Genomic DNA, 13066 nt, shown 5'->3' on the forward strand with positions numbered 1-13066 from the left:
AAGAGGCCTGGGCAGGAGAGGAGAAGAAATCAAAGTGAGGCCAGGATCAAAGGGGCCAACAGCCCTGGGATCTCAAGGTGGAAGTTGAGCCATCGACTCCCCTTGGCTGCCTTTTCCTGATTCACTCTTTAATAAACACCCAGGGCTCCCAAGCCAGGTCTTACGGCAGCAGGCAGCACGGAGGGCCTGGCTCCAACAACAAAGAGAGCCGGGGAAGAGAGTACTTAGCACTTAGAGAGGAAAGGCAGGCCTCTGTGAGATTTGGGGGAGTCAGGGACAGGAACCGCGGTGGGAAATACTGAGGATTCAGAACAGGATGGTGGCCTCAGATGGCTCCATCCTTCCCAGCCGGGGCTGCTGCAGATCATACGTTTTTTATTTTGTTTTGTTTTGTTTTTAGCTTACTGCTTTTCTATTGCATCTTTCCTTATACTTAATAGTCTTATACAGGAAGTGTCTCTGAGGATTGTGTTCTAGTTCACCTTGCTCTCCCCTTGTATCTATTTCAACAGATGTTACTGCAGATCAAATATAAAAAATGGCCAAAAGCAAATCAAGAGAGCGAGCCCAGGTATTGGAGAAGGGCCCCCACCTGTGATCTCAGTGATGGTGTCTTCAGCTAGCCCTGAACTTCATTTTGCTATTCGGAAGGTGGTCCACTGACTTGTTTTGGTAGAAGAAAGTACTTTAGGGCACCTATTTAAAAATGTACTTCAATTTCACAGATTATCTATTTTGGGAAATTAACTTGCAATTATTGTTTTTTTAAGATATTACCAAGGATCAGGCTCTTTCCATTTTCCAACCGAGGATTCAGGTATAGAAGAATTAACAAATATTCATTGTATGTTTGTGGCAGAATGATTGAGTAAGGAATCTAGATATTGGAGTTAATGAAAATCACCTATGATTTTATAGGTGCCTGTCAAACCAAGGAGAAGTGGAAAATAACTTGATTTTGAGCAAGAGCTTCTGTACAGACCCTGCAGAAGCTTACATCTTTCTAACCCTACTCAATGAAAATCCCAAGAGAACTGGGAAATCCATTCCCATGGTGAAATACTCTCTCTTTTCAGATTCATTACATTGCATCCTCTGCTTCAGTTTTTTTTAAATTATTATTTTTTAAAATTCAGATTTCGGGCTGGCCTGGTGGCTCAGGCAGTTGGAGCTCCGTGCTCCTAACTCCAAAGGCTGCCGGTTCGATTCCCACATGTGCCAGTGGGCTCTCAACCACAAAGTTGCCAGTTCAATTCGAGTCCTGCAAGGGATGGTGGGCAGTGCCCCCTGCAACTAGCAATGGCAACTGGACCTGGAGCTGAGCTGCGCCTTCCACAACTGACTGAAAGAACAACAACTTGACTTGGAAAAAAGTCCTGGAAGTACACACTGTTTCCCAAAAAAGTCCTGTTCCCCTTCCCCAATAAAATCTTTAAAAAAAAAAAAAAAAAAAAATTCAGATTTTACCAGTTTTCCCACGAATGTCCTTTTTCCTTTTCTAAGGAGCCAACCCAGAATACCATTTCACATTTAGTCATCAAAAAACTAGGTTTTAAAAATGCACTTATAACAATAATATATGCACATGATTTTAAAAAGTATTAAAGCAGCACCAAAGGGAATACAATAAAGTGTCCCTTTCCAACCCTTCACTCCCAATTCCATTCGTGGGTTTCTACTGTAGCCTCATGGAGGCCGCACCAACTCTCGGGAAAACTCATGAGCAGAGAACGGTTTTTCAGTTGGCTTGCAGGATTGTCGAGCTGCAAACTGAATGCTGGAATTTCCTCCCACCAGTTTAAAAGACAGAGAAAAGATAATCATACCTGGTTAGATTGCTTTGTGCCACCACCACCCGGTTTCCATTTATGATCAGGCACTTCTACTTATGATGCAGGTCCATTTTCTGGGCACACTACCAAACAGGCAGGCTCGGGGGCCTCACCACTGAGCAGAAAAATGAGGCCGAGCCAGAGGACTGGGGGAAGCGGGGGGCAGGGGGGAAATTCCACACGGGCCAGAGAACCCGCATGACTGACCCTTACCCTTGGCAGAGTTTCTGGGTTGCTGGGCCATCTCTGGCCGTTAAATCTCAGCTGGCAGCCAGCAGCAAGCGAACCTCTGGTTTCCTCCCGGGGTTGGCTTCCTGGTCCCCAGAGTTAAACAATGGTTCACCTAGTTCTGGCTGCATCACCACTGCCTTTCACTGGGAACCCAATGAGCCCGACGAGCCTGAAAGACAACAAACACCCTCTTGGACTGCAGAGGGTCTTCACCTTTCTCCAGAGGTGGCAGGGAATTCAGCAGTGAGCAGAGTCGAGTCTGGAGGCCAGCTTGGTACAGTGGTTATGGAGTCATGTGGACCCATCTGGGATGGTAGAGTATTTCCTGCTCTGTACAATTGGGACAGGACTACCTACTTCATAGGAACGTGCATAATGCACGACCTAGGACAGGGACACTGAGAAATGGCTTTTGACTTAATGAAAGAGTGAATGAGCATAGAAAAATAGAGGATCTGCCCTCCCATCCCATATACCCTCTGCCTGAAAAATCCCAATAACCAGGCATAGGAATAAGGGAGGGAAGAAAGAGGGAGGGAGAAAGAGAAAGAGGGTTGGGGGTGCGGGTAGATGGAGGGGCAGGCAGTGAATAGCCAGGCTGCCCTAAGAGCCCCTGGGGTTGTGCGGGGGTCTGGGACACCGTCCCTGACACCCCCACCCCACCAGGAGAGAATCGAGCATAGAGCTTCTTCAGCAGCCCCAAGAATCCTACCGACTTTGAGCTGGAAAGTCCACTCAGGATGAAAATATCCCAGCTCTTCCTTAAGTTGTTTTGTAGCGTTCTAGAGTGAATGGCAACAGGACAGGGACCTGAAAGACCCTCCCAACAGAGAACCCCCTTTGAGGTATGGCGAGTGAATGGTCCTGGTGAAATGAGGGCTCTGGTTCTGGAAGGGAGAAGAGCTGGGCCTCCAGGCTCATCTCTTGAGGACCCACCCACTCCACGGTAAAGCAGTGCCTGCACTGGACCTCTCATTTCTCTTTCTAGCAAGTGAACTCAGGGACAGCCAAGTCCACAGGTGTTCGTGGAGGGCCCATCAGGGTTCCGGATGCACAGATGTACACTCCATGGACCTGAATGAGAAAAATGGGCTTCTGCTCTCTTGAGAATTTATAATCCAGGAGAGGAAGCAGGTACATATGCCAGGCCACAGCACACATCAGGACAAAATAGGACCTGGAAAGAAGGCCCGAAGTTTAGAGGCAAGAGGGAGTGGAAACTTCGTGGAGCCCCTTTCCTCTCCTCCCTTCCAGCTGGACTGGTCTTGAGCGTCATCAGCCATCTCCAGAAAGGCTAAATCACGCGTTTGCTAAATGTGGGGTACCCTTATTTCTAGGCCCACACCCACATTCCAGACAAAAGGGTCCAGCGTGGCCCTCCGCCCCCCGCCCCCAGGGTGAATTTACAGCCTTCCTTTGAGGTCCCTTTATCTGCACCCCCCCTCCTTTTGATTCAGGATGTGTTAGGCAGGCTTGGAGGTCAGGGGCTGGGCTGTTTAACCAACCTGGTACAGGGTCTAGCACATCGCAGGGGGGTAAATAAATACCTTTGATGACAGCAGGCGGGATAGCGGGCAAGGCTCACCGCCCAAGAAATAGGCCGGCCCAAGGGTCGCCGCACCGAGTGGGTGACCTGACCAGGGGAAGACGGTTGTGTTCCCACCCCGCCCACGCACCAGGGTCCCACCGGCCGCCCCTCCCCAGCAAAGCTTCTCTCTCGGGATGTGGATTGCGGTGGCGGAGTTGGCGGGGCGGATGGACGGGGGAAGGGGCGGGATGGGACCCGGGCCCAAGTTCACGCCTCCCTCCCTGCATCCCACGGTCAGCGGAAGCGATTATTCCCCACCGGTGTCTGGCAGGGCCGGGGGCGGACTCGCACCCCAAAGAGCCACGGGCCTCCCCACGTCCACCCCTTTGATCGCGCCGCCACCCCAGGCCCCCTCCTCGGCCCCGGGGCGTATAACTGGAGTCGGTGTCCCTCCCTGCGGCGCACCGGGGTCGGACAGCCATGGCCACGGCAGGGTCCCACCAGCTCCAGTTCGGGGACAGCACCACGTTCTCGTCGTACCGTCCCGTGCACGCCGGCGGGGCGCTCCCGCCGCCCCCGAGCACCGCGGCCGCGCTGCTCCCCGCGAATCCCTCGGGCCCCGGCCCGGAGTGCGGCGCCCCGGCCGCCTTCACCGGTTTTCTTGGGAGAGGCCCCGGTCCCGCTGCGCCGCCCTGCGCCGCCCTGGGCCCACCCGTGGCCCCCAAAGGGACGGCCACCCCGTCGGCGTCGCAGCGCCGCAAGCGCACGTCCTTCAGCCCCGAGCAGCTGCAGCTACTGGAGCTCGTCTTCCGCCGGACCATGTACCCCGACATCCACCTGCGCGAGCACCTGGCAGCACTCACTCTGCTCCCCGAGTCCAGGATCCAGGTGAGCGGCCCGCCACAGCCCAGCGATCGCCGGAGCGCCCTGGGGGGGGAGGGGGGGTCTAGGGTTAGCAGCCAGGATCCCAGGGCAGCACCTGGCGCCCACTTACTTACCTGACCTTCGGCAAGTGACTTCCCTTTAGCCTCAGTGTCCTAGACGGTAAAATAGGGACAATATCAGTACCTACTACATAGAGATTTTTTAAATGAATTAACTCAGGCATGCACTCAATGACTTCTATCTCATGAAGTACCGATAATAAGGGCCCCTCCCAGCAGGCTAGCCGGCCCCTTGAAATGGTCAGAAAGTAAATCCTCAGCCGGAAGGTGATGGGTATATTTTCACACCTCTTCTTATCCACGACGAAAAGACAGACGAGGCACAGTTGGGCTTTCCCCCCGTAGGAGAATGGTAGCCGAGAGAGGGCAGGCCTGGATTACTAAGTTACCCCTGGGCCCCTAGGCCACTTTCTTGGCTGGCATTGGGTGTGGAATTTTGGTTCGAAAGGGTGTAGCATCTTGAGGCAAAGCTGGAAGCAAATGAACTTCTTGTCAGTTTGAAAAGTCTAGTGCAAGGTACGTTTATTGGCTAAAGTAATTGAGCCAATACTTTAGAATCCTGGAGCGAGGTGGCGAAGAGAAAGCCTGCTTTTATGCCTGTTAGTCTGTACAACTTCCGTCTGAGTGCAAATGCAGTTGTAAGCAGGAGCCCTCATTTGAACCCTGGGAGAGTGGGCTTGTTTTCTGTATCCCTGGTGGAATCCATCTGTCAGTTTCAATGGTGGCTACAGAGGCTTCCTAGGCAGGACACCCTCAGTATTTGTTGGGAAACAGTGAGCAAAAAAATTAACTGATAGGCGTGAAGTCCACTGAGCAAAGTACCTCCTGGATGAATTTGACAAAGGAGTATATGTATATTTTAGATAAATATATTTTAAAGATAAATTTTCTAAAATATTTTAATTACCATCTTTAAGCGTGGTTGCACTTCCCCCTCAAATTTCAAGTGTTTCTAATTCTGTGACTCCAGTTTTTATTGCAAAAGCCCCTATATAATACACAGAACTAGGCATTATTCCAATTTTGCAACTGGAATGGTGAGGCGGAGAAAGCCAGGTGCTTTGAACTTCTAACCAAAGGCCCAAGTGTTTTCTGAAAACCAGAAAGTTCTGGCTGGAGTAGGGAACCAGGAAATATTAAACTGGAACTTCTTCTGAACTACTGTGTTTCACCTTATATTGTTTTGCTCCAAAAGATGCATTAGGGCTTATGTTCAGGGGATGTCATCCTGAAAAATCATGCTGGGGCTTATTTTCCTGTTAGGTCTTATTTTCGGGGAAACACGGTATGAAGGTAATAGCAGTGTAATGACTCCAACCCAAAGCAGTTTTTCTGTCCCCTCTTCCAGGTGTGGTTCCAGAACAGGCGTGCCAAGTCACGGCGTCAGAGCGGGAAATCCTTTCAACCTTCAGCCAGGCCGGAGCCCTTCCTCCACCACCCTGCTCATGGACCCGAAGCGAAATGTCTGAAGCCCCAGCTGCCTCTTGAGGTAGATGTGAACAGCCTGCCTGACCCCAACAGGGTTGGCAGGGGCAGCTCTGACCCTAGCTCCCAAAGTCAAAATTTTGAAACCTATTCTCTTACTGAAGACATTGGTTCAAAGCTGGACTCATGGGAGGAACACATCTTTTCCACCTTTGGTAACTCTTGAGGATTCTAGAATTCCAGATCTCAGAGGAGCCATGACTGACAGCCAGGGAGACACATCAGAATATTGTCCTTTCTGGCTTCCATGTTAAGGACACATGCTGGGAACTCCGATGATGGTTTCGACAGTCATCTCTCGCCCGTGAAGCTCCTCCCCCTATGAACCTGTCCGCAGGCTCAGTTCTTTCTCTGTAGCACACACGGTAGTTCTGGCATTCATTGTTACCTGTGCATCTCCAAATCTGCACATTCAGTTTGGTCTCTATCCCTGCTCCTTGCCAGTCCTGTTCTTATTTTTTGAACTGGGTTTTCGGAACTCGTTTACCTTCTTCACAAGAACGCCTCAGCTTGACTCAGTTTCCCCTTGTGCTTGATAGCTGCCGTCTTCCTCATGATTCCTCCAAGGCTTATAATAAGCTTAAACTCTATCCCAACTTATCCTGTCACCAAGACTTACTACTTTTTAAATTTGGTCTGTCATCTCTACACTCAGTAGTAGCTCCAATGATTCTGCATCCCGATTATTTGAAGAACTCGCTGAGCAGGTAGCTTCTCAACTATTTTTGTTTTTTTCCCCTGTTCTTTCCCCCCCCCCACACACACACACTCTGGTTCAAGCTGTTGTTTCTCCGTTTTTTCTCAATCTAGTTGTGTATGACACAGCTCCCTGGCCCATGCTGGTATTTGGAGCCTTGCGTTCCCCCTGGCAGTTGGCTGTTGCCCCTGGCAACTCACGCTGATCTCTGGCTGCTGATAGCAGCCCAACTCCAGGGAGAGCTGTTGTTCACAATCTTAGCTGTAGAGGGCGCAGCTCACTGGCCCATGTGGGAATTGAACCTGCGACCTGGGCATTAGGAGCGCTCTAGCCACCGGGATGGCCCAGCTTCTCAACTTTTAAAAAATTACTCTGTTTAGAAAATCTGTAGTAGCTTCCAATTGCTACCAAATTATAAACACCTTTCGGTTACCTGCCCAGGTAACTAACTGACATCTGTAGCCTAAAGGGCAGTTATGCAGATCTCCTTAAAGTCACCCATCCACAAGTTATGCCTCTGTCTCAAAGCCACTCCTTTCAGTTTTGGAACCAAACAAATACCTCTCTCTTTCAAAACACTGGAGAACCCCTTCCTTCTGAAGTCTGAAACTTTCTCTGACCCTGATTTTGTACCTGTTACTTCAATCACTCTGACATTACCCTTAGCACTTGTTTACTGTACTTCTATTCAACTTTAGTGGGTTATTAAATGTTTTCCACCAATGTTTCATTGCAATTCTATTTAAATGAATTCTGTCCTTTCGACAGCACTTAATACAGTGATTCGCCCCACAGCTGCTTGGTACACATGTGGCCATGAAAAACATTTCTAAGAGAAAAAAGTTTTTGGAAATGTTCAGAGCCAGTTATCTTTTATCAGCAGGCCACTGTGTTGAGAAATTTAACTTGCTTAAAAACATCTTTGGCTTGTTCAAAGTTTAGTCACAGGAGTCTTTTGGCTTTAGGAGATTTCTCTTTCCCAATTTATACTTTAAGAATGCATGTAAATTACTGTTTCTAACTTAGCCTTTGATAAATTATTTTGATATTTTGAGGGTTTTCAAATTCCTGAGGGCCAAAGGAAACTGTTTGTGTATGAGGTAACCAGGGGTGAGATTTCTTTGTACACTGTGCTTTTGGAGAAGGCTCATGAAAAGTCAGGGCTAGGGCCAGGACTCATGTTTAATGCTTGCCAGAAGTCTGAGTTACGAGGGATGCCAGAGATTGTACATACCAGTTGCCCTGACTTTCATAAAGGTGTTAATTCAAACTGCTTGCACTTTTCAGAGTAGCAAATCCACTATTAAAAGCAACAGGACATGTTCAGGCTTTAGTAGCAGACTTGACTTCTGAACCCTTAAAAGCTGTCTGAAACCAAAAATGAGATAAAGATTAGCTATTATTATTTTAATAATATACTTACTATGTGCCAAACACTGTGCCCAGGGCCTGTTGTGGGGGTGGCCAGGTCTCACTGAGAGCTTCCTTCGCATTTAGACTGTGGCGTGCCCAAAGATGACACAAATACATTCCTAAGACTGAAAGACACGTAACACCTTCAACTTACAGTCCACTAAATCTTGTGATTAACTTTTTAATTGTCTGATTGCATTTATATTGTGTTGTTCTGTTTTTCCCAGGGACCAATTTAAATATCCAACACTTAAATCTTGTCACATTTTTCATTTTAAAAAACTGTGGGACCTTCTAAGAACAGTAGTCAGTACCTCTTTCAAACTCTTAAGAGACCTTTTAACTGCTAAATGTGTTACAGGCACTATATGTTTAGTCCTCACAACTGCCATATAAGGTAGGGCCTATTATTGTTTTAAAGATCACAAAACTTAAGCAGTGGTTCACAATCACACAGCTAGGAAATGACAGCCAGGACTCAAAGCTAGGACTAACTCAGTCCACCCATTTATCCACTGCCATCTGATGCTGCCTGTCCTGGCCTGGCCATTTCAGCCTGGACTAATGCTAACATGATAGGTTTGAAAGCAACCCCCTATACAGAATTTCTACATCCAAGTGAGTGCTGTCTCATCTTTCAAAGCAATCATCATGGAAGACCATACTTTTATTCCAGTGGCACTAATGTCGCTTAAGAGCTCTTCTGAAACTATTTGTTCATTCATCCCACAAACATTTGGTGCCGACTTTATCAGGGCCTGGAAATAAAATGGTGAGAGAACCAGAAACAGTCCTGCCCCTCATTGAGCAAAGAGGGCAGCATGGAGACAAAAGAAATATAAAATTGCAAATGTGACGAGTGCTGGAAGGAGAGGTTGTGTGAGGACTTGAAGATGATGTGTTGTGGTCAGGGAAGCTTCTGAGATAATGATGCTGAAGGTAAGACCTGCAGGATACTGAGAAGGGAACCCAGAGGATACTACGTGTGCAAAGGTCCTGTGGAAGGAGGAGCAGGATGGAGAAATGGGTCCGGGAGGGCTCGCATGGCTTTGTAGGTCTCATAAAAGAGTTCTGAATTTGTCCGGAGAGCCACCAAACTTTAGATGGGGATAACATGGTCACTTCTGCATTTTAAAAATGTCACTTAATGCTGCATTTGAAAATGGCTGAGTGGATACTGGGAGATAAGTCAGATGACTGCAATGTGCCAGGCTAGTGGTGATGGCAGCTGGGCTGAGAATAGTTAACAGTGAAGATGGAGAAAGGTGCCTGAATTCAAGAGAAAAAATTAACAGGCAAATGTTTTGGTAGATTTTCAATGGTAGGAGGCAAATGTGATTTTTTAACTAAAAGTAATTCAGAATCAAATCTACCTAACACATGATGCGCTTGCTTGTTCGCTCAATCTGGCTTTGACAGCTTTCTTTAGAGCTCTAAAAATGTGTTAAGTAATGGCAGCATCATTCAAATTAATGGACAGCTGACCCAAAATGACTACTTTGAATTACAATGATTTCTTCTTCCAGAAACAAATAAAATTCAAATATATCTTTAGGCACAGTTCCTGCCATCACCACATGATGGCATTGAAAGACATGGACAGAGCTTAATTAAATATGTGCAAATTGAGGTATTTAAAATTTAAGTGCAACAAGTAAGCCTTAGGAAATATAAAGTGTAAAAAAAGTTTAAAAAATGCTTACCTAATTCTAGGCAGAATACATTAAAATCAACCTTTCACGATGTCTATAGTAAGCCAAGTAACTTACTTAGTGTTTTCCACAGTAATTTATTTACTCAGGGATGGAAAATAATCTCCTCTTAAAATATTGGATGGTACTGCAATTCAGAATGACTTGATAATTAATCTGTACTGTTTCCCCTAAAAATAAAATTTACAATTCTTTAAAATTTCTTAAATAGAAGGAATATTTATCAACTTATATTAATGGAATGAAAATGTAGACAGTATTAATTTTCATAGATCAATTTATTTAGAATTACAAATATTAAGAATAAAAGATTTATGCATTTCTTAATTAACATAACAGTTTAGCTAAATAGAAACTCTGCACTAAAGTTTTGCAGTGGCACAATACCAACAAAGAATATGGAAGCATTTTTAAACTATACAAAAATTTCAAATGGAAAATAATCTTGTTTCAGTTTTATTATACATTAACATATAAAAGCCTCATTTTATGAGACATCTAAAAGAATCAAAGCCACTTCTACAGCTATGACTTAAACTCCAAATCTGAAAACAATTTATTATATTTTGACTTTATAATATTCTATATTAAAACAAAGAAAATTCCAAGTACACACTTTTTACAAGGTTAACATTTTAGGCAGGGTTTTCCTTTAAAGAACCCCCCCAAAACTAAAAACAAAACCACAACCAAATACAAACCATTTTTCTGCATTTCACAGCACTGGTTATTATATTTGTTTTCCTTATAAAATCTTTTTACTTTATAAATTGTATACTGTTGGATTTGAACCAGTAATCTGGTTCAAAAGTTGTGCAAATAAACAAAAAAATATGAAAATAGTGTGTTATCAGTCTTTTTTTTTTTTTTTTTAAATAAATCTCTTAACAATAGCACTTTTTGCCCTGAATTGATGGGAAAAGACATGCCCAATCCACTTGGTGAAATTTAGCATTTTGCAAGTAATGTTTTTTTCCTGCTCCTTCATTTTCTTTCAACAAAGATTTCTTTTATAAATTATGATAAATTAAAATATTTATTATTATAAAATGATCTACAGAACCATGTCATATTGCAAGTATATATCATGTATACTTGTAAAGTCCATATTTTCCATCTACATTCCAGTGCCTTCCTTCAAACTAGGACTTCCCATATCTCACAATGTTATCTTTTGAAGACTGAGACGGTGATTACTAAATGAACTGGAGTTGTCATTTTCGAGATGGAATTTCCACATTGCCACGCATATGTACAAAAAGACCATGTTTCTTCATGTTCTCTTCTGCAGTGGTCTGCATGTGTTGGGTTGAATTCATGCACATTAAAAAAGTGGTCAATGTATTCTTCCACGAAGTTATATTATGTTTAGACATTTTCAGTTTAAAAATACTTGCTAATAAACATATGTAACACAAGCATTGCTACTGCAGCTGAATAATACAAGAAAAATAAATATAATGCTGGCCAGCAGTGTTGGTTTAAGAAGCAGTACAGTATATTAAAATGCCTTATTTGGAGATTTAAATTTCCCTTGTTTTCCAGCAGTTAGGTTATTTGGTGTTGGAAGCCTATATAAAGGAAAAGAACTTCTCGAAAACAATGTCCTATGCGATTGGAATAATTAAGCCTACTAGTCTCTGTTGGTGTTATTTGCTGCAAAGGCATGTAAGTTTCCCATCTGGCTCAGGCCGCTCTGAATATGTGCAACGTGGATTTCTACATTATTCTGAAAGCAACTAAAGAAAGGAGAAACATAGTTAATTGCTTGATTTTATAAATTAAAAAAAATTTTTTTAAAAAGGAAGAGCTGAATTTTAGTAAAGAAAGAGCTAACATAATGACCCCAGGGAAGGAATAAATATCCCCTTTACATTAGCCCTGATTCTATGTCAGTAGTAACTGAAAAATTATGCTCGAAAGAAGCCAGGAGTCACGGAGTACTGGAAAGAAAGGATGAATCTCTCTTTGGGGAATCTTTATTTCTAAGTTGACCCTCCAGGCTAAACTGAAACCTAAATATTATATGTCTTCTGATTCCTTTATATAAAAAAATACATATGAAGCGCCTATTCTACCAACAGACTGGATATAACTGAAAAGCTCTTTTACAATTTATTTAAAGGATACAAATTATGTAAATACTTCACAAATACGTGTAAGTCTTAAAGCTTATCCTGGAAATCATTATGAATTTAACATAAGAAGATTAAGGTACATCTAATGAATTACCTGATATTAGAAGCATCTATTGTACTCTTGATATCATTTAATGAATCTGTAAGTGATTTGAACTCAAAGGAATTCAAGTCTCCTCCTTCTGCTAGACACTGAAGGAAAAAATATTTCAAAACTTAATCAAATTATAGTTCAGATACAGACAAAAAAATACCTGATATAATCTATGGATCATAAATTTTTCACAACAAATTAGCATAGTTCGTTTAGGTGTAAAAATGAAAATATTTTCTCGGAAATGTACCTTAATTTGTAATAAAATAGCTGTCAGCCTGGAGATTAAGTCTGTCAGATTTTCATTTTCAACACAAGGCTGTCCTGTTGAGGAATTTGCATGCCGAACAATTTCCTGTGCTTCTTCCTCACACCTTCGTCTCATATCTGTGGGCTGATCTGCAGGCTGGAGGCCCTGGTCTGGCGCAAGCTGAATGTGGGTGATGGAAGCAGAAGATGAACATTCGTAAGGCCCCGATCATTTCTGTGTGTTTGTGCCCCGTTTTCAGATTTGGATTTTTACAAAACTAGCATTTATAACAAAAATGATGCTCACTCTTACCTCAGAAGTTTTTTTTTTCCTATAAGAGTTTTTTTATTGTTTTATATTTTTGGTAACTTTTAATTTTGATATGATTTCAAACTTCTAAAAAAAAAAAAAGAAAAACTCCAGACAACCTTTTATCCAGATTCACTGTTTACGGCTTAGTTTACTTGATTTAACATTTGATCTCTCTCTGTTTGTGTTTATATAATTCTTTCCCCTTTACACTCTTTATCCCTAAATACTCCAGTTTGTATTTCCTAAGTACAATGATATTCTCTTACATAAGTGCAATTATCACAACCAGGAAATTTAACATTGACACAATACCATTTTTTAACAGTCCATATCTAAATTTCATCAATTGACTCAGTAATGTCCTACACATTGCTATTGTCCCCCTGAATACATTTGGTTGTCATGTCTCTTTCGATTCCTTTCTTCTGGA

General features: G+C 43.6%; 2 protein-coding genes across 2 annotated transcripts in view; one reads left to right on the forward strand and one right to left on the reverse strand.

The window, feature by feature from the left end:
- The first annotated feature begins 4071 nt into the window (after positions 1-4071).
- Positions 4072-6186, forward strand: MIXL1 (Mix paired-like homeobox). The gene is made up of 2 exons (XM_033099366.1): positions 4072-4479; positions 5884-6186. Exons 1-2 carry the CDS (start codon positions 4072-4074, stop codon positions 6184-6186), a joined length of 711 nt encoding a protein of 236 aa, XP_032955257.1.
- Positions 6187-10101: 3915 nt separating this feature from the next.
- Positions 10102-13066, reverse strand: part of LIN9 (lin-9 DREAM MuvB core complex component) — a 46119-nt gene continuing 43154 nt past the window's right edge. Inside the window, exons 13-15 of the mRNA XM_033099341.1 lie at positions 12325-12504; positions 12075-12172; positions 10102-11581 (exon numbers count right to left, since the gene is read on the reverse strand). Coding sequence (XP_032955232.1) covers positions 11476-11581; positions 12075-12172; positions 12325-12504 — 384 coding nt within the window. The 3' untranslated portion in view covers positions 10102-11475. The remainder of the gene's footprint in view (positions 11582-12074; positions 12173-12324; positions 12505-13066) is intronic.

Source organism: Rhinolophus ferrumequinum, chromosome 27 (assembly GCF_004115265.2).
Source record: "Rhinolophus ferrumequinum isolate MPI-CBG mRhiFer1 chromosome 27, mRhiFer1_v1.p, whole genome shotgun sequence".
In the NCBI taxonomy this organism is placed as follows: domain Eukaryota; kingdom Metazoa; phylum Chordata; class Mammalia; order Chiroptera; family Rhinolophidae; genus Rhinolophus; species Rhinolophus ferrumequinum.